The sequence below is a fragment of the Dermochelys coriacea genome, chromosome 2 (assembly GCF_009764565.3).
Source record: "Dermochelys coriacea isolate rDerCor1 chromosome 2, rDerCor1.pri.v4, whole genome shotgun sequence".
NCBI lineage: Eukaryota > Metazoa > Chordata > Testudines > Dermochelyidae > Dermochelys > Dermochelys coriacea.
The window spans coordinates 16,844,107-16,862,187 of NC_050069.1; the positions used below are offsets into that span (position 1 = coordinate 16,844,107).

Here is an 18,081-nt window from a genome sequence, read left to right on the forward strand (position 1 = left end):
CGATGGATGCTTTTATAAGCAGAAATAATGTATTACAACCTTAGATACCATGGTGATTCGTGCTGTATAAAAACGTGAGACCATGTAGATGGAGGGGTAGATACATACTGGACTGGACCCTGGGATACTGCTCAGGGATGTTGCACAAAGGCAGTTTGAAGCTCCTCTTTGCACTCCCCTGGTCCTATTGCAGCTGTATACAGGGCTGGTCCCCCATGCAGTAGCTTGTGGATACTACAGTTGGCTTGGGGCTGCTCTGACTAACATCAGGCTGCAACGTTCCAAGAGGCTAAATATACAGCCAAGTATCACTCTGGCATAGGGCTGTCTTGGCCATGCTTCCAGAAGTGAGATGGGAGGAGAGATGCAAGAGCCCCTATGTCAACTTCACACCACACATGATCACTCATACTCCATTGGCTGGTTAAATCATCTTTGGGGCCCCTTTACACTGGTGCTGCTTCCACACCCCAAGAGAGAATTTGCCCACTAACAATAAATCTGGCATGATAAAAGAAGAGCAATCAAACGTCATGCCCCAGGACATAGATGGATTGTTATTGGGGTAAGGAAGAAATTCAGTAATAAATTATTAAGGCCAGAAGGGACCTGTATGCTGATCTTGTCTGGCCTCCTGAATTCTGCTCCTGTCCCCCATGTACAGAGTGGCACAAGTGACTTGGTGCATTGCTGGTGCTTTCAGGTTCCTCTTAAGCACGAAGCATTGGTCATTTTCAGAAGAAAGGTCACGACACTTGTTCAACCAATGGTGTGCTCTTGTGTGGCACATCCTCTGTTCTTATGAGAGTAGTGTGACTAAATGCAATGGGAGTCTTCTAGTCAATTCAGGTTCTTATACTGTGCCTATCACCTTGGCATCTGAACATGTACGGCTTTCAAACAGGCTGCTGGGTAAATACATTTCTGCACATGATTTTTTTTAATAATTCAATTTGAAAATGTACTACACACCAAATTATGCCATGTGTAATGTGTGGATAGACACATGGTCATATCCTGGTATCGGTCATTTCTGTCCTGAGGTCTGAATATGACAAAATAAAATGCAAAAAGTACAGATCAGGCCTACATAAGAATGCGTCTAGGACTGCATGCACCTAGCTTTGAAAATCCACCCCTTACATTCTCTGTTCCTTTTTTTATCATTGTTCCCATTATTTGCTTGTCCTTGTCCAGCAGTGGATAATGACAAAATGGCCAAGATCTTAGCTCTCATACCATCACAAAAATGGCTGAAGCAAATGTGTGAACTGTGGCCATGTTCGTGTTTCTGTCCTGTGTATGTTCTGAGACGGGAGCAGATGTAAAGAAAATGGAAAAGGAAAGGAGATAAACATAGATTTATTGGTAACATCAGGGGTCTTGTGGGGTTTTGGCTTACATTGTTATTCATTTTTCAGTGATTCTAAGAAAGCCCCCTTTCACCATCAGACTGTGCAGCTCCAATTGTATCTACCATTTACTGACCACACCCAGTGTCAAGAAAAATGGCTGAGTTGTGTTCTGTACATCAACAACTAAACAACACAGAGAGGCAGAACCTTCATGGAGCTATGACAATTTACAGCAGCTGAGAGATCTGCCCCAGAATCTTTACTGCGGAGGAAATAATGTGGGAAGCAGAAAGAAAATAGTTCTCAGCTCTCCAACTCTTACCTTTCTATCTCTGGATTTTGTGCTGCTGCTCATCGCCACAGCATCTGAGCAACTTCCATGGAAAATCAATAGCAATAGCGAAGTCCCTCATGGACTTCTTGAGTCCCTGGCTCCTCTCCTTATTATGCTTGGAGTAGGATTTCTGGGTTAATTTTATTTATTTCCATTCTTGTAAGATTGATCTGTTTCAGGGTAATTTTGATTATTGTGGCTGGGGGGGTTTTAGGTAGAAAAGAATGTTCATGTCTTCAGTATCATTCTTAGGGTGCAAAAGAACGATGACCCAGTGGTTAGGGCACCGTGCCTTGGAAGACCTGGGTTCAAGTCCCTGTTCTGCCACAGGCTTGTAGCGTGACCTTGGGCAAGTCTCTTAGCCTCTCTCTGTCTCAGTCCTCCATCTGCACAATGGGGATAATAGCACTGCCCTACCTCACTGGGGTGTTTTGAGGATAAATATATTAAAGACTGTGAGATGCTCAGATGCTGCAGTAACAGGGTCTATGTAAGTTCCTTAGAGAGAAGGGTAGAAAGCTGGAAGTAAAAACAATCTTGCTTAGATTTATACGGTGGTAATGGAAGCTACTCAAACCCAGTCCTGAAGCCACTTTCCAAGCAAAACTCCCAATGGGAAGAACAAAATGTCATTTTAAAGCATCACTTTCTTCACACTAGTTGCCTTTTTGGTAGTCCATACCCACCAGCCAGCTAGTGAAACAGGCACATTATCTTCCACTTACCAAAATAGCCTCCTCTGACACATTGACAAATTTTCACCAGGTACTCGGCCTGCCTTGCAGTACTTTTATTTTTGCTTAAATTAAAGACCAAAACTCAGAAGAAGAAGATTCACTGGAATAAGCTTTAGCCAGAAGTGAGGCATTAGGTTTACTTTACTGCCCTCTAGTGGAAAGAGACAAGCCATGAGTCTGAAGTCATGACCATTTAGCCGCAATAGAGAGAGGCAAGCAAAACTGTTTCACAGAAAAATTGGACTCCACTTCAACAGCAGCTGTGCAAAAAGAGAGCACCCCCTCTGTGTGTTTTAATGTTTTAAAGCCCACCAATGGCCTGCTTCAGCCATGAAAAAGCCCTGGCCTCTCTCTGAACTCCTCTTTGCACCCTCTGTTCATCTCTCACTGGCTGACTTGCTGCCATGCCCTTTCATGCACCCTCACCACTGTGGGTGCAAGAGCCTCTGCGCTGCCACCCCCGAGAGCTGAAACAGCCTCTTTGTATTTTTCCTCCTCACTGACTCTGCATCTGTGTCCAAATCTCCAGTGGAAACATTTTTCATCTCTTACCCCTCCCTTCTTAATTTCTCTTTCTCGCTGCTCTGATCTAGCTCGTTCATTGCATTATTTATTTCTGTATGGTGAAGGCTGCCTTGGATGACAGACACTGCACAAAAGACAATCATACTGAGGTAGTTGAGAGTGCGTAAGGATACTCTGGAGTTCCATGGCCTGTGGGGTTGATGAGCTGGCTCTGGTTTTTAAAGCATAAATGGCTACTGAGCATATGTCTACGAACAAACATATGTCTATTCGCTTTTGGGAAACAGACGACCCATCAAGCTCCTACAGCTGGAATGTGCAAGGAGGTAATGACTCCCAGAGGTCTGCAGAATTGCCACTCAGTTGCAGAAATGTCTGCTCCTACCTGTTATAACTGTGAACAAGATCAAAGACCATCATGTCCGTCATGTTGACAAATTTGCACTGGACAGGCAAAAATTCTCCATCTGCTGAGCACTGTGGTGGGCTCCTTTCTCCAACTCCATGCAGAATGCGACGGTCTCGGATCTCGCAGCTCCCCGGACCTGACGGAAAACAAGTATCCACTCTCATGAATTCACCTTCCCACGAGTACCCTTCACCTTCTCTTTGTTAAGCAAAATAGATTGGGCTCCTTGAGTCTGCCATTATAAGGCAGGTTTTCTAATCCTTTCTAATCATGAATTGTGGACACCTGAGCTGGACACAGTATTCCAGCAGTGGTTGCACCAGTGCCCAATACAGAGGTAAAATAACCTCCGACTTGAGATTCCCCCGTTTACGCATCCAAGTATCACATTCACACTTCTGGCCACAGTGTAGCACCTGGGAACTCATGTTCAGCTAATTAGCTCCCCCATCCCACCCCAAACTCGTTTTCAGAGTCATTGCTTCTAAGGATAGACTCCGCCATCCTGCAAGTATGGCCTATGTTCTTCGTTTCCAGACACATACATTCACATTGAGAACTATTCAAAGGCATATTGTTTGCTTTAGCTTGTAGTAGGAAGAGAGCCTGAGACATAAGCCCTTGTATCAGAGGCCTGGTGTGAGGCCCGGGCTAAAGTAGTGGCCAAGCTTTGCTGATATAAAGCAAAATTAAGTTGTGAGCAAGAGGCAGGCCCTGCTCACAGGATCTGGCAAGAACAGGGCTGATACTGCAGAAATACACATTCCTAAGTAGTGCTAGGCACTCACGTAAACACATTCCAGAACGCCTCAATACCAAACACATTCACCAAAGGTAACAGGAACATGCTGACCCATCCTAAAGATAAGGTCAGGATGACAGCATGATGACTAGAAATGTTTTGATCGAGCCAATAAGTATAACGCAATAGGTGGCACCCAGATATGTCAGAGGGGCAATACGTAACTCGTTCGTATCGGTGTATAAAGAGGTATCTCAGAGGGAGTGTCTTTGGCCAGTCTAGGGGGTGAATGAAAAGTCCCACCATTCACTGAGCTGTATCTATTGTCACGGGCATATACATGCTAGTGTAATTGTAGACATTGATCCGGGGAGCTAGGACCGTGGTTTGTCGACAACAAACCTGGCCAGGTGCCTTCGTACCTTAACAGATCTTGTGGCCATTGGCTGGTTCGCTCGAGGTCTGCCGTGCCAGCTGTCTGCGCAGGGCTGGGGGCAGCACATAGAGAGAACACACACACACACACATGCAGCCAAACACCTGACAACACAGCCCAGTTTGCCAAGCGAACCACATCACTTTGTATCAGCGAACTGATAAATATTGGAAGAGTGGTAAATAATGTATGTCATCTGCAAACTTTATCAGTGATGGGTTTTTTTGTTTTCTTGCAGGTCACTGATGAAAATGTTGAATAGTGGAGGGCCAAAAATAGATTTCTATGGGACCCTCACTAGAAACACACCTGAGCAATGATGATTCCCCATTTACAATTACATTTTCAGATTTATCAATCAGCCAGATTTTAATCCATTTGATGTATGTCACGTTAATTTTATTTGTTCTAGTTTTTTAATCAAAATGTCATGTGGTATGAAGTCAAATGTCTTACAGAAGTCTAAGTATATTATACCAACATTAGTACCTTTATCAACCAAACTTGTAATCTCATAAAAAAAAAGATATCAAGTTCATTTGACATGATCTATTTTCTACAAATCCTGTTAATTTGCATTAATTTTATTATCCTTCTTTAATTCTTTATTAATCAAGTCCTGTATCAGCTGCTCCATTATCTTGCCTGGGACCAATGTCAAGCTGACAGGCCTATAATTACCCACATCATTCCATTTACCCCTTTGAAATATTGGTATAACGTTAGCTTTCTTTCAGTCTTTGGGAACTTCCCCAGTGCTCCGAGGCTTATTGAAAATCAACATTAACAGTCCAGCAAGCTCCTCATCCAGCTCTTTTAAAACTCTTGGATGCAAGGTATATGGACATGCTACCATCATCCCATGATTTGGGAAAAACAACCCTGAAATTTCCTGGCAGCCAAGCTTATGACCTGCCATTCATCACACACAAGCTTTTTATTTCCCTTTCTCCAAACACAAAATCAAATCCACATTTTGTTGAACTTCACTTACATTGCATTGGCTTCCCCGTCTGCCTTGTGCCATAAATCTCCATCCCTTCAGAGTCCACACACCAGCACTGCCCCGGCCCCACATCACACTGCACTGGGTCAAACTCCCCTGAATTCAAGCACTCTGGGACGTAGGAGATGGTGCTGCTGTTGATGTAATGACTTACCAAGATCTGCTGTTTCTGGAGCTGACAAAAGGATAAACCTACAATACCAAAGAGGCATCATTAACAGAAGGTGATTGCTGGGCACAAAACCATTTATTTTTCTAGAGGACATCTGAGTTTTCTCTGGGCCACATCGAGACCATGAATTTGTTCCGTCGCTCAGCCAGGTTTGCCCAGGAGAGTGATCAAATATTGCAAGAGAGCCTGGGATAAATTTCAGATTAAACTCACCATTCGTGGGGACCAGGGAAGGATTTATGGTTTTAGTTACCCAAGAGAAACACAGCAATTCTACCTGACATCAGCTGAAATCAGGCAACCCCTGCATCGTTCAGGTGAGTTCTACTGTGTGTTTTCAAGGGCAGATTATCAAACTGAGTTGAGATCAGACTAGATGATCACAGTGATCTCTTCTGGCCTTTAAATCTATGACTCACCAGCTAGCCTAAATGAGAATTGACCTGTTCATATCAGTGACATTACTTCATGTTACACCAACCAATGGTCTGAGCTTCAAAATCCAAACTCAGGGGGGGTGAAGCCATGTGAAGTGAAATTGTACCAGAAGGTTGGGAGTGACTAAAGCCACAACAAAGCTGTATCATGTCAATTTCCTGCTCTTTCCCATAAGAGCCTGAGGAGGAGCAAATTTTCCTCCCAGCTGCTATTAAAGCCATAGTCACTCGGTTCCTATTAAAGACAATAGGTGTTTTGTAGTAAATTCCTTCCAGGTCCTTGCACCCAACCTGACTACTTGGGTGTGGCACTGGAAGGCAGATTTAACCCTTAGAAAGTAAATGAGTAATTGTTCCTACTAAAACAAGTAATTGATCATGGAAGTGCAAAGGAAACAGTGGGAAATCCCACATGGAGCTTACACTTGCACATGCTATTGCCACATGTTACTTGTATTTTTTTTGTATGTGAAATTTTGGCACCTGCTTTTGAAAATGTATGCCCCATTTAGGCTCAAACTGTGAGGGATGGGGGGCCCATGGTGTGTTTCACCACACACATGCACACACACGCACACACACACTTTCTCCTTGTGCCCTTGCAAGGCCACCATTGATTACACTGGGATAACTCACACAAGAAGGGACTGCTCAGGTGAGTAAAGTTTGCATGATCAGGTCCTGAGTAACTTAAAGAGCTTCCGCTGAGGAAGATCAATAAATCACCAGGAGCCTGCTGTTGCTCTCATTGCTGTCAATGGCCAAAGGCCACTTGACTTCATCGGTTGTCACACTGAGATGTAAATAGCTTTTTTACCACCACACATGAAAAAAGTGATGACCTCTGACTTACAGGCTATTGGAACTCCAGTCTGTTTAGTGCCTGGTACCTCAATGCCATTGGCATCTACACACCAGCAGGAGAGGCCATTCGTATTGCACTGCACAGTCCTGGGGAGAAGACACACATCATCATTTTCTATTGGCAACAGAACTGTCCATCAATATGAAATATACCTGTCAGCAATGGGATGGTCACAGAACAAAGAACTATGTGACCACACAGCAATGGCATGAGGAAGAACTGTATTCTAGAAAGGGCTTCTAGCCTATTCAGATCTAACTGATGGGATCTCTTTGGAATTCTCACAGGGCCCCTCCTGTCTTCATTCAGTTCAGTGCCCAGCCCATAGTATGATGGGTCCGTAGCTGTGCAACCTCTTATCAGATCTACAATATGTTCATTTAGATTCAGGCCTGAGCAGCCCCAAATAGTGGGAAAGCTCAGATTCATTTTTGTAAATAATGCATTAATTTTTAATTATAGGCTTTTCTATCACTCTTGTATCTAAGCACCACACACACATTAATGGTCTTATCCTAACAATGCCCCATGAGATTGGAGAGTGTTGTTATCCTATTTGGGAGGAGTGGGAACTGAAAGACAGTGAGATTAAGGCCAAGATCTCCAAATGGTATTTAGGCGCCAACTCCCATTGATTTCAAAGGGAGTTAAATACATCTGAAAATCTGGGCCTATGTGATTTGTTCATGGTTGCACCGAAAGTTGATAGCAGAACTCTGACTGCTAGTCCTGTGCCTTAACCACAAGACTATTCTTCCTTTCTGGATCCAGATCCAGATCCGGATCCAGATCCACTCTGCACAGGTCAGTCTCTTCTCTAACTCAAATCTAGGCCAATCTGGTCATTTGAGAGTCCCAATCCAGTTGCTGGTCTCCACCTTCGCTCCAAGGAAGTCGTGAACTGTGCTAGCCCTATACCTGGTACAGATTACTTCCCCCGCACCTCGCTCCAGCTCAGCAATGCAGGCTAGCACATTGGGGGTGGTAAACCTTTGGCTCCAACCCCTCCCCACCGCATTTGTGGGAAGGAAAGTAGCAACCACATGTAGGATGCTCTCCCCTCTGTGTTGGAACCCACCAGGTGTGTTATGCAAAGGACAATCTGGCCCACCACATTTAAAACAGTCCTGTTCTTTTTTATTAATAGTAGGGACCCCACAGATAATTGCAGACGAGAGAGAGACAGAACTCATTCAACAGAGTCTGAAGCTGGAGCCCAGCCCTCCTTATCCACTACGTTGGGGTCCAATCCCACTCAGCCACAAAGCTCCCTTTGCCCTCAGTGGTACAGGATTGGGTCCCCAGGTGGCTGTCCTATCTTACCGGAACTGGCCATCTTCCAAGCACTGAGGGACGTAGACTTCTCCTTCCAAAAAGGCCTTTTCCCTCTGGAGCTCACAGGGGCGGAGAGGCTGGAATTTAGCCTGGTATTCTGCATGCAATAAACAGGGAAGGAGATGACTGACATTTCTCTACCTTCTCTACCTGTTAGGTCCCGAGCCTGGCTTAGCATCTTCTCCAACAGTATCGTCTGTGCCGTCGTTCTGAGTTTGGTTTTAAACACCACCGTGGGGTTTCCCCTTCTTTGGTGAGAGTATTCCACAGTCTAACAGAGCTCACAGTGAGGAGATTGTACCAGCTATTCCCAACTCCTAATGATCAAAAACCATGAGCTAGTTCCTCCCCCCCAAAATCATGAGATTATCTTAAAACAATGAATTTTGAAAAATGATCCATTGGGAGTTATGTTTGCCTGATGGCTGCCCACTTGGCCAATACAGCAGGGACTGAATCAGAGGCCACTGGAGCTAAAAATCTATGAGCTGCTACAGTTTGACCTAAAGAACCAAGCCTCTAGGACTTGGGGCAGTATCAACTCATATCTGCTGTGGATTAGCACAGAGGGGGACAGGTAATAAACACTCACCAGTGCATGATATTTATTTGTCTTCCAGGGTCACATTTTTGAGCTTCTCTCTGTAACTATGAGGGCTAGAAACTTTTTTTTTTTTTTTAATAACGCAAGTTGAGATTCTGGTGTATTCACATTAATGCACCAGATATCACGAGTCTCATCATAAAATGGAATAATGGTTAATCAATATGAATAACTGGGTGCCTAAATTTGAGGGCATCCTCCAGGATCCTTTGTATTTCCTCCCTGCCCCATACTTTTCACCCAAGCATCTGTGCTGGCCAGTCAGTCCTTCCAGCAGCTTCTTTTGGAGTCAGCAGCCCATGTCACACCTCCGAGACAGGTGCATGCTGACGTCACAGAATCGGAGCTTTTGCTGGCCCCAGGAGCGTGGGCCGTAGCTTGGAATCCAAGCTCAAAGCCCTGGCAGTGCAGTGACCACTGAGTCAGTGGCACATTTCTTTGGTAAATAAGATCAGTCTTGTTTCATGGTGTATTGCCCAGCGCAATGGAGTCCTGCTCAAATTCTGAGCCTGTAGGTGCTGCCATAATACAAATAATCAATAATAGGGAAGTATCAGTGCCAAGTTCTCAGGCAGAGGCAAGTGCAGCGTGGCTCCAGCCTGATACACATAAGGGACAAGAATGAGTAAAGGTAAACTTACCAAATATATTGGTGGATGCTGTGCTAATAAAGCAAAAAAGGGTGCTGAGAAGTACGGGGCCCATCTTTCAATGCAGGAGCTATGATCCCTTCTTATGCTGAGGGATCAAGACCCTGCATGCTCTGCACTAGCTTCTGGCAGACTTTTATAGCAGCCATTGTTTGAACAGGTTCACTTATGAGCTGGTAGACTGGGCACTAAATAGGGTGACTGACGCAGGTTATATTTCTAAGAAAATCTTGAGAGCCTCATTCACCTGGAACGTCCCCAGTGGATTTCTTCATCAGTCAGCTCTCCTCTCCTCTCCAGGGAGCACTTGAAAACCTAGTCACCTGAAAGGAGAACAAGCAAAACAAACAGCCAACACACAAGGGAGGAGACTGGAGGGCTTAATTTAACCCATGTGCAAATTAATTAAAGCACAAAGGACCTAGACTTTGCCGAGTGGGAGCTTAGGCTATCATCTGCTATATATTGTGTGCATCTGAACTAAATTATATAGGCTGTGGCTAACTCAGATGAATGGACAGTGCTAAGCATGTTGCTGGCAGGCAATAAGTGATAAATGTTGCAGCACAGCAAGGGATAATATTTTTCATCCCAGCTGGAAAATGTTTGGCTCCAGACCAGATGCAGTTTAGTTTCTTTTCGGGACTATACCTGTGTGTCTTCACAAAATGATTCAGTGTCAGTACAGTATAGATCTGTATCTGAAAGACAACCAGACAGACACATAACCAACACACACTGTCTGCTGTGTTACTACATTTACATAACTAAAGCTAAACCACCCTTTATCTGTCTTATCTAGTTAGAACGTGAGTTCTCTGCAGCGGGGACTGTTCGGTGCCTAGTACCATGGGGTCCAGTGGGAGTCGGGGCCTGCAGGCACTATTGCAATACAAAAAACACAGAATCAAGTTACCTGGCTTCTCTTCTTTCCACTGCCACATGCTTGCTGTGTGACCTTGGGCAAGTCACTTAGCAAAACTGAGGCAACAGAGAAGTTATCTATAAAATAGGAATAGTAATATTTAACTACTTCACAGGGGTGACGTGAGGCCTATCTTATTAATACCTGTGAAATATTATGAGCTCCTGGCACTGAAATCCCCCTAATGTGTAAATCATCATTAAAATCTGAGGACTTGCCTGTGTAATGCTTATTTCATTGGCAAGCTCTAGTTTAAGTAATTCCATTGGGACTTGTGTGAGCAGTACTGACTTTTGGGAAGAAAGGTGGCACAGCTGGGCTCATAATCAATATCAGGAGAGGAATTAATTGGCACAGGCAAGAAGGCAATGATGTGTTTTAAGATGAGATTTGAAAAAGAGATGGAGACAAAGAAGATGAGGCATGGAAAGAGTTGAGAGGAGAAGGCTCTTGCACTAGCCGGGGTGAAGATTGTATGTAAAGCAATTAAAAGGAGACTGGGGCTAACAGATGAAGGAATAAGGAGGGGAGGAAAGGGGCAAGACTGTGGAGGGTTTTAAAAGCAAGAAATGTAGTTTTGAAAGGGAATCTGAAATGAATAAATACCCAGTGGACAATATAAGGAAGGGTGAAAGGTGTACCTATGAGAATGGGGGGAAGGTTGGTGAAGGTATTTCGTGGATTGAGGGTGAACTACCTCAGGAGGTGACTTTGTATAGCTTGTGCATTTTGATGGCTTCAATGAATTTTATCCAAAGAAAGTGGTGTTATTACCTTCTGTGCCCAAGACCCAGGACATGAGGGCCAAGACCAGCTGTGACTTCTGCAATACAGAAGAAAGCTTCTATTGTCTGACAATAGAAACGCCAGCAGGTCCTGACTTTTGGGAGCAGAAAGCCGTGTAAAAGCTGACTATAGAACATACCTAGCTGAACCAGCCAGGATCACTGATGCTTCTATTACTTTTAGTTCCTCAAAACATCCCCTGGACCATCCCAGTTCAGCCAAGACTGAAACAAAAACCCTTTCAGGGATAACTGACTTGGTGAGTTCTGGCATTCAGCACCACTTGAGCAGAGCTAGATCTGCGTCAAACCCCAGACATGAATCTTGGTACAGGCATGTTCAATGGGATGCAACAGCTTGTTGGGGCAGGCGAAAGTAGTTTACAGAGCAATTTGTGCAATCCACATTCTTCAAAAATGGTTAAAAGCATTTGAAGTCTATGGCCAGCCTGAAATTCAAAACAAATGAATCTCAGCCAATAACATGATAAAAAATGGAGACAGGATGGACTGGTCCACAATATTGTCATCACCTCAGCCCTATCTCCACTGAAGATGGAAGTACCCCTTAATTTAGTGTAGAAATGATTGGGGGCAGGGGACAGGGACTGGGAAAGGGTCTCTGTTCACTGTTTAGTAGACCATATTGGCAGACTTCATTCCACGCAGTAATGATTTAGAGACCCTGGAAACAGTTTCTTAGACTTCCAATAACTATTTGCAATGACTAAATAAATATAGTGGCTCTTAAACTCTAGACTATGAGCTTTGTTGGGCAATCTCTATTGGGGTTGGGGAAGAAAGGGAATGGAAGGTGCATTGATAAGATGACTTCCTAAAACCATGAAAACTTTAGGGATTTCCGTGCAACCTCAAGTCTCCACTTGTGCAAGCACAGTTTTCCCACACACTTTCCCAGCACCAACATGTCTGTGCAGTTGTGATGGTGTCTGCATGCACAAGGCTCCATTGAATAAAAGATTTTCGTGCACGAAAAATGTTACCACCGGTGCCCAAAGGTGCCTGGCTGTACACCAGCAGTGTACAAAAAGAGGCCTTGATCTGATTACATGAGCCAAACAAAATGGGAGACTCCAGTGTGGCTCAGGGAGAACTTTGAATTTTCAGTGCCAAATGGCAATTTTGTCAAGTGATGAATACACAGTGGCTGTTTTTTAAAAATGCCATCGCTTTTCCAAGTCTATGAAACCAAACAAACATATTTATAACTGAGGAAACAGTCCTCATCCCATTCTGATGATTCCAGGGAAAGTAAAATCGTAGACTGATGTTACTGAGTACCACCTTTAAAGCTCACCAAAAAAAAAAGGAGTGGAAAGATACATACTATAGCATACTGTAACAGGCAGGGGGGAGATTTATTTCTGAGCATGAATCACTTTTCCCAGGCTCGTCAGGTTTGGTTTCATGTTGATTTTTGTTTCTGGCTATGTTTTTTTAAAATTAAGATTTCCAATTAATCCAGTTATATAAATTACAGATGATTTCTTTGTCACTATATTTCTAAACAGCCGTTTTAAATTTGAAATACAGTACAGTACTGTATTGCATAATGTAATGTTCATTTATAAGGCAATTAAAGTTAAACATGAAACATCGGAAACAATAGTAGCCTTTCTGTACATTGTAAAAGTGCCCATTTTACAAGAAACCTTTGAAGAGAGACCATCTCTTACAAGCGACCACTTTTGCTAACTCCCATGAGTGGTTGTTCTTGGTAGGTTTTACTGTACTACAATCCTCAGGAGATTAGATCTTGTGTGCCACAGGCAGAGAATCGGAGGGACTGAGGTGCACCAATGTGCGAGGCCCTTGCAATAGAAGGTAATTTAGCAAAGCTTTTGATATCGTCTCCCACAGTATTCTTTCCAGCAAGTTAAAGAAGTATGGATTGGATGAATGGACTGTAAGGTGGACAGAAAGCTGGCTAGAAAGTCTGGCTCAACGGGTAGTCATCAAAAGCTCGATGTCTAGTAGGCAGCCAGTATCAAGAGGAGTGGCCCAGGGGTCGGTCCGGGAGCCAGTTTTGTTCAACATCTTCATTAATGATCTGGATGATGGGATGGATTGCACCCTCAGCAAGTTCACGAATGACACTTAGCTGTGGGGAAGAGGTAAATACATTGGAAGGTAGGGATAGGGTCCAGAGTGACCTAGACAAATTGGAGGATTGGGCCAAAAGAAATCTGATGAGGTTCAACAAGGACAAGTGCGGAGTCCTGCACTTAGGATGGAAGAATCCCATGCACTGTTACAGGCTGCAGACCGACTGTCTAAGCAGCAGTTCTGCAGAAAAGGACCTGGGGATTACAGTGGATGGGAAGCTGGATACAAGTCAGCAGTGTGCCCTTGTTGCCAAGAAGACTAATGGCATATCAGGATACATAAGTAGGAGCATTGCCAGGAGATCAAGGGAAGTAATTATTCCCCTCTATTCAGCACCGGTGAGGCCACAACTGGAGTATTGTGTCCAGTTTTGGGCCCCCCATTACAGAAAGGATGTGAACAAATTGGAGAGAGTTCAGCGGAGGGCAACAAAAATTATTAGGGGGCTGCAGCACATGACTTATGAGGAGAGGCTGAGGGAACTGGTTTTAGTTTGCAGAAGAGTGAGGGGGGATTTGAGAGCAGCCTTCAACTACCTGAAGAGGATGGAGCTAGGCTGTTCTCAGTGGTGGCAGATGACAGAACAAAGAGCAAAGGTCTCAATCTGCAGTGGGGGAGGTCTAGGTTGGATATTAGGAAAAACTATTTAACTAGGAGGGTGGTGGTGAAACACTGGAATGAGTTACCTAGGGAGGTGGTAGAATCTCCATCTTTAGAGGTTTTTAAGGCCCGGCTTGACAACGCCCTGGCTGGGATGATTTAGTTAGGGTTGGTCCTGCTTTGAGCAGGGGGTTGTACTAAATGACCTCCTGAGGTCTCTTCCAACCCTAATCTTCTATGATTCTATGAACTGAGACATACCCAGATGATCCTAACAACTAACCCCGCATACCATGCTAGAGGAAAGTGAAAAAACTCCAAAAGGTCCCTGCCAATCTGACCTTCCCAATACCACATATGGCAATCAGTTAGAACCTGAGCATGTCTGCATGAACCAGCCAGCCAAGCATCTCCAACCAGGACCATCTCTGATGCTTCAAAAGGAGAGAGATAGGAATAACGGTTTTCCTCTCATGTATCCATTTGGTGACCCTGTGCAGTTTTTCAGATTGCCATTGTATCCATCTTTTAGCTATTACAAAAGCTAAATGTATAGAACTGTATGTATTCACACCCCTGGGTATGTCTGAAAAGGTGAAGGAAGCAGAATCCACTGGAGTTTCAACCCAAATGGGAGTGTATTAAGGAAACAGTCCAGACATAAAGAAGCAGATGCACCTCCATTCATTTCAATAAAGGTGCAGCTGCTTACAGTAGGGTCTGAATTTGGCCCAGCCCCACCATCTTTCATATTTGAAAGGCCACTTCATTTGAAGATACCCTCCCATTTTACATCTCTGACAAATTTGGTTGAAAGGAGGCAAGTATTAGAAAGGTTAAGTAGACTTGTTGCAAAGTGCTGTAACAGTAATCAATGTCTTGTCTCTCTGAACGTAATCAATGAATAATGTGCACACAAAACTAGTTGACAGGCTTTATACAATTAAGACACAGTTCCCTAATGCTCCAAAGTATATAAGCATAGATCAGCTTGTTGAAACTATTAGTTCACCAAAAGGGAGCCCAGGCACTTAACCAATCTCAATAGGCCTTTATTGTGAGTATATTAAAATGCAATCAACATTATTGCTATTATAAAACAAACCGTAAAAGAAAATACCTTGCTTCTCTCATGGAAGATTAAGCCGTTCAGTGCTGCCTCTCTCAGACCTTTCAGTGACAATGCATTGAGAGGCACTAACAGAATGGAGATGGTTGTGAGCAAGTCTGAAAAAGACTGAGTAGCTGTTTAATCACTTAATTTGCATTAGACTAGATTTTAGTTAATCAACCAATCCCTAGAAAACGGTGTTAACTCATCTACTGTTAATAGCATCCCAAATGCACATACACACAGTCTTGATTATATGGCATGTTTTGGAAGTTCATTATATTCATGTTTTCTCCACTATTCATTTTCTCCATGTACATTTCACATTTTTCCAGTAGTTATGAATTGCCCAGGCTGGTGCAGAACATCATCCAGACAAATACGCTTTTCTTTATTCTAGTGTATTTTCACCATTGTCAAGTGTTCCATACTTATTCTCCAAGTATAACAAATACACACAGTGTATATAATGCTTATTGCTAAAGAAACCACCCCCATCCCCAGTGCTTGGGACACTACATAACAAAACCATTTTTAAATATACATGAAAGCATTGTTACAAAAATCACCCTTGTTAAAGTGATTACATGGTGACTCAATACAAAAGAAAAAAGATAAAATAAAATACAGGAGCAGTGGTCATCCCCAAAATTAAAAAAAACCTTGACTTTAACAAATGCTGTCTAAAAGGAGGTAATGTCCTGAAAGATTTCACAAGGTATAAAGTGCGGGCAGGGTAGAAAAGAAGTTCCATGCTTGGGACTCCCCCCAGCAAAGATACATTGTGGTGTGAGGGTAGGATCACTACAGGCAACTGTGAGAGAACTTATATATCCATCAGGACCTGCAATAAAGTTAAGGCTGCCAAGCATTTCCATTATAAAGACCCTATTTTCAGCTGCTTATAACTGCAAACTTTAACCATCCAGGCTGAAATTCTCCAAGCCAGGGTCTCTCTGCCTCAGGCTGATTTTTTTAAACCTTTCATCAAAATAGTTCTTGTTTCTGTGATCAAGGTTACATGAAATATTGTTTTGCTCATGCTAAAAAATTCTTATAGCAGTTTAGCTGAGAAGCTCTAGAGCAGTGGTGGGCAACCTGCGGCCCAGCTGCCGCTTCCCGCAGCTCCCATTGGCCGGGAACAGCAAACCGCGGCCACTGGGAGCTGCGGGCAGCCGTGCCTGTGGATGGTCGATGTAAACGTCTTGCAGCCCGCCAGCGGATTACCCTGATGTGCCGCAGGTTGCCCACCACTGCTTTAGAGCCTCTATGCCTTGGAGCAAGGGCTAGGAATTTGGCAAGGGGGGGTGTCAGAAAGATGTTTATTGCAGTTAAAATCCACCCAAATTTGGCCAAATTACAAGCCTTTGAAAGTCACCCTGTGCATGTGCTCAGCAGAGATTTGTTAGAGACCTACCGAACAATAATCTCAGAAGATTCTGTTTACGCTGCATATTTCACCTTCACAGAACTCACCGAGCATGCTCCAGCCCAAGGCTGCAGGGGCGGAGCAGAACTTTCCCTACAATTGCCTCACACCTCCCCTCCACCAGCCAGAGGCTGATGGAGCAGCAGAACAAAGCATGGAAAACCTTCTCTCCAGTGTTTAAATGGTTTCTCACGTGACACCCAGGCAACAGGTGGAGGACACAGCCTAACTCAACTGCACAAGGCTGAGGAGCAGAGGGGTGACGGGGGGAAGCAGAGGGGAAAGAGGTGTAAGCTAGAGGATGGACAGGAGCACAGAAACAAGATAACAAGGGGAGATGCTAGCAGATGAGCAAAAATAGTCAAGTTGGGAAGTGGGGGAAAGGGGCAGAAGAGTCTGTATCCACTTGAGAATGCTCCCCTCTGAAGTGTAAAACAAAACACATGGACTTTGAGTCCCAACATTCGCTGTCTAGCAAATATCTGTGAAACCCACTTGCAATGTCTCTCATCTTCCTTAGCGGTTGGTCCAGCGAGGATAACAGCCAACTACTATTACTAGTTACTCTATGAACTCAAGTGGCAGAAGTCTGCTGTGGATTTAAAAGTTCCAACACTGCTGAGTAGCCCTGTGTGTGTCACAGTATGGCTTCATATGATGGAATTCCTTTTTGTTTTCTTTTCCCTTGTTTGTTTTTTTAAAAAAAACCCTTAAATTAAGTTAAAAAACTACATTAAAAAAACACTGTAAAAGACTGCAAAGTCAAGCATCCTGAAGTTAGGAAACGGCAGAAATAAGCTTGTGCAACCTTAATTTTGTCCCTTTGTGCACATGCATTGTGATACAGTCTTTAGTTACAGCATCACATACTATTTTTTCCCCCCGCACTTCTGCCTCATTTAGTGCACAGTGTAGATGGTGCTTTGGGAATGAATCAGAGTTGTGTAGTGAATGAGGCAGTTGATTGTAAGATGCCTGCCTCATTTTTTGAGGAAGGTATGTGGTGAATGAGGCAAAGAACTGCAGGATGAGAAAGGATAGTTGTCATAAATATAAAGGAAAGGGTAACCACCTTTCTGTCCACAGTGCTACAAAATCCCTCTTGGCCAGAGGCAAAACCCTTTTACCTGTAAAGGGTTAAGAAGCTAAGATAACCTTGCTGGCACCTGACCAAAATGACCAATGAGGAGACAAGATACTTTCAAAGCTGGGGCGGGGAGGAACAAAGGGTCTGGCTGTCTGTGCGATGCTTTTGCCAGGAACAGATCAGGAAGGCAGCTCAGAACTCCTGTAAGAAGTTAGTAAGTAATCTAGCTAGAAATGCGTTAGATTTCCTTTTGTTTAAATGGCTGGTAAAATAGCTGTGCTGAATGGAATGTATATTCCTGTTTTTGTGTTTTTTTGTAACTTAAGGTTTTGCCTAGAGGGATTCTTTATGCTTTGAATCTGATTACCCTGTAAGGTATTTACCATCCTGATTTTACAGAGGTGATTCTT

General features: G+C 43.7%; 1 protein-coding gene across 1 annotated transcript in view; it reads right to left on the bottom strand.

The window, feature by feature from the left end:
* The window catches only part of TG (thyroglobulin), a 207,176-nt gene extending 197,514 nt beyond the window's left edge, over positions 1-9,662 (bottom strand). Inside the window, exons 1-5 of the mRNA XM_038391414.2 lie at positions 9,599-9,662; positions 8,342-8,450; positions 7,007-7,104; positions 5,533-5,736; positions 3,337-3,496 (exon numbers count right to left, since the gene is read on the bottom strand). Coding sequence (XP_038247342.1) covers positions 3,337-3,496; positions 5,533-5,736; positions 7,007-7,104; positions 8,342-8,450; positions 9,599-9,662 — 635 coding nt within the window. The remainder of the gene's footprint in view (positions 1-3,336; positions 3,497-5,532; positions 5,737-7,006; positions 7,105-8,341; positions 8,451-9,598) is intronic.
* Between the last annotated feature and the right edge of the window lie 8,419 nt (positions 9,663-18,081).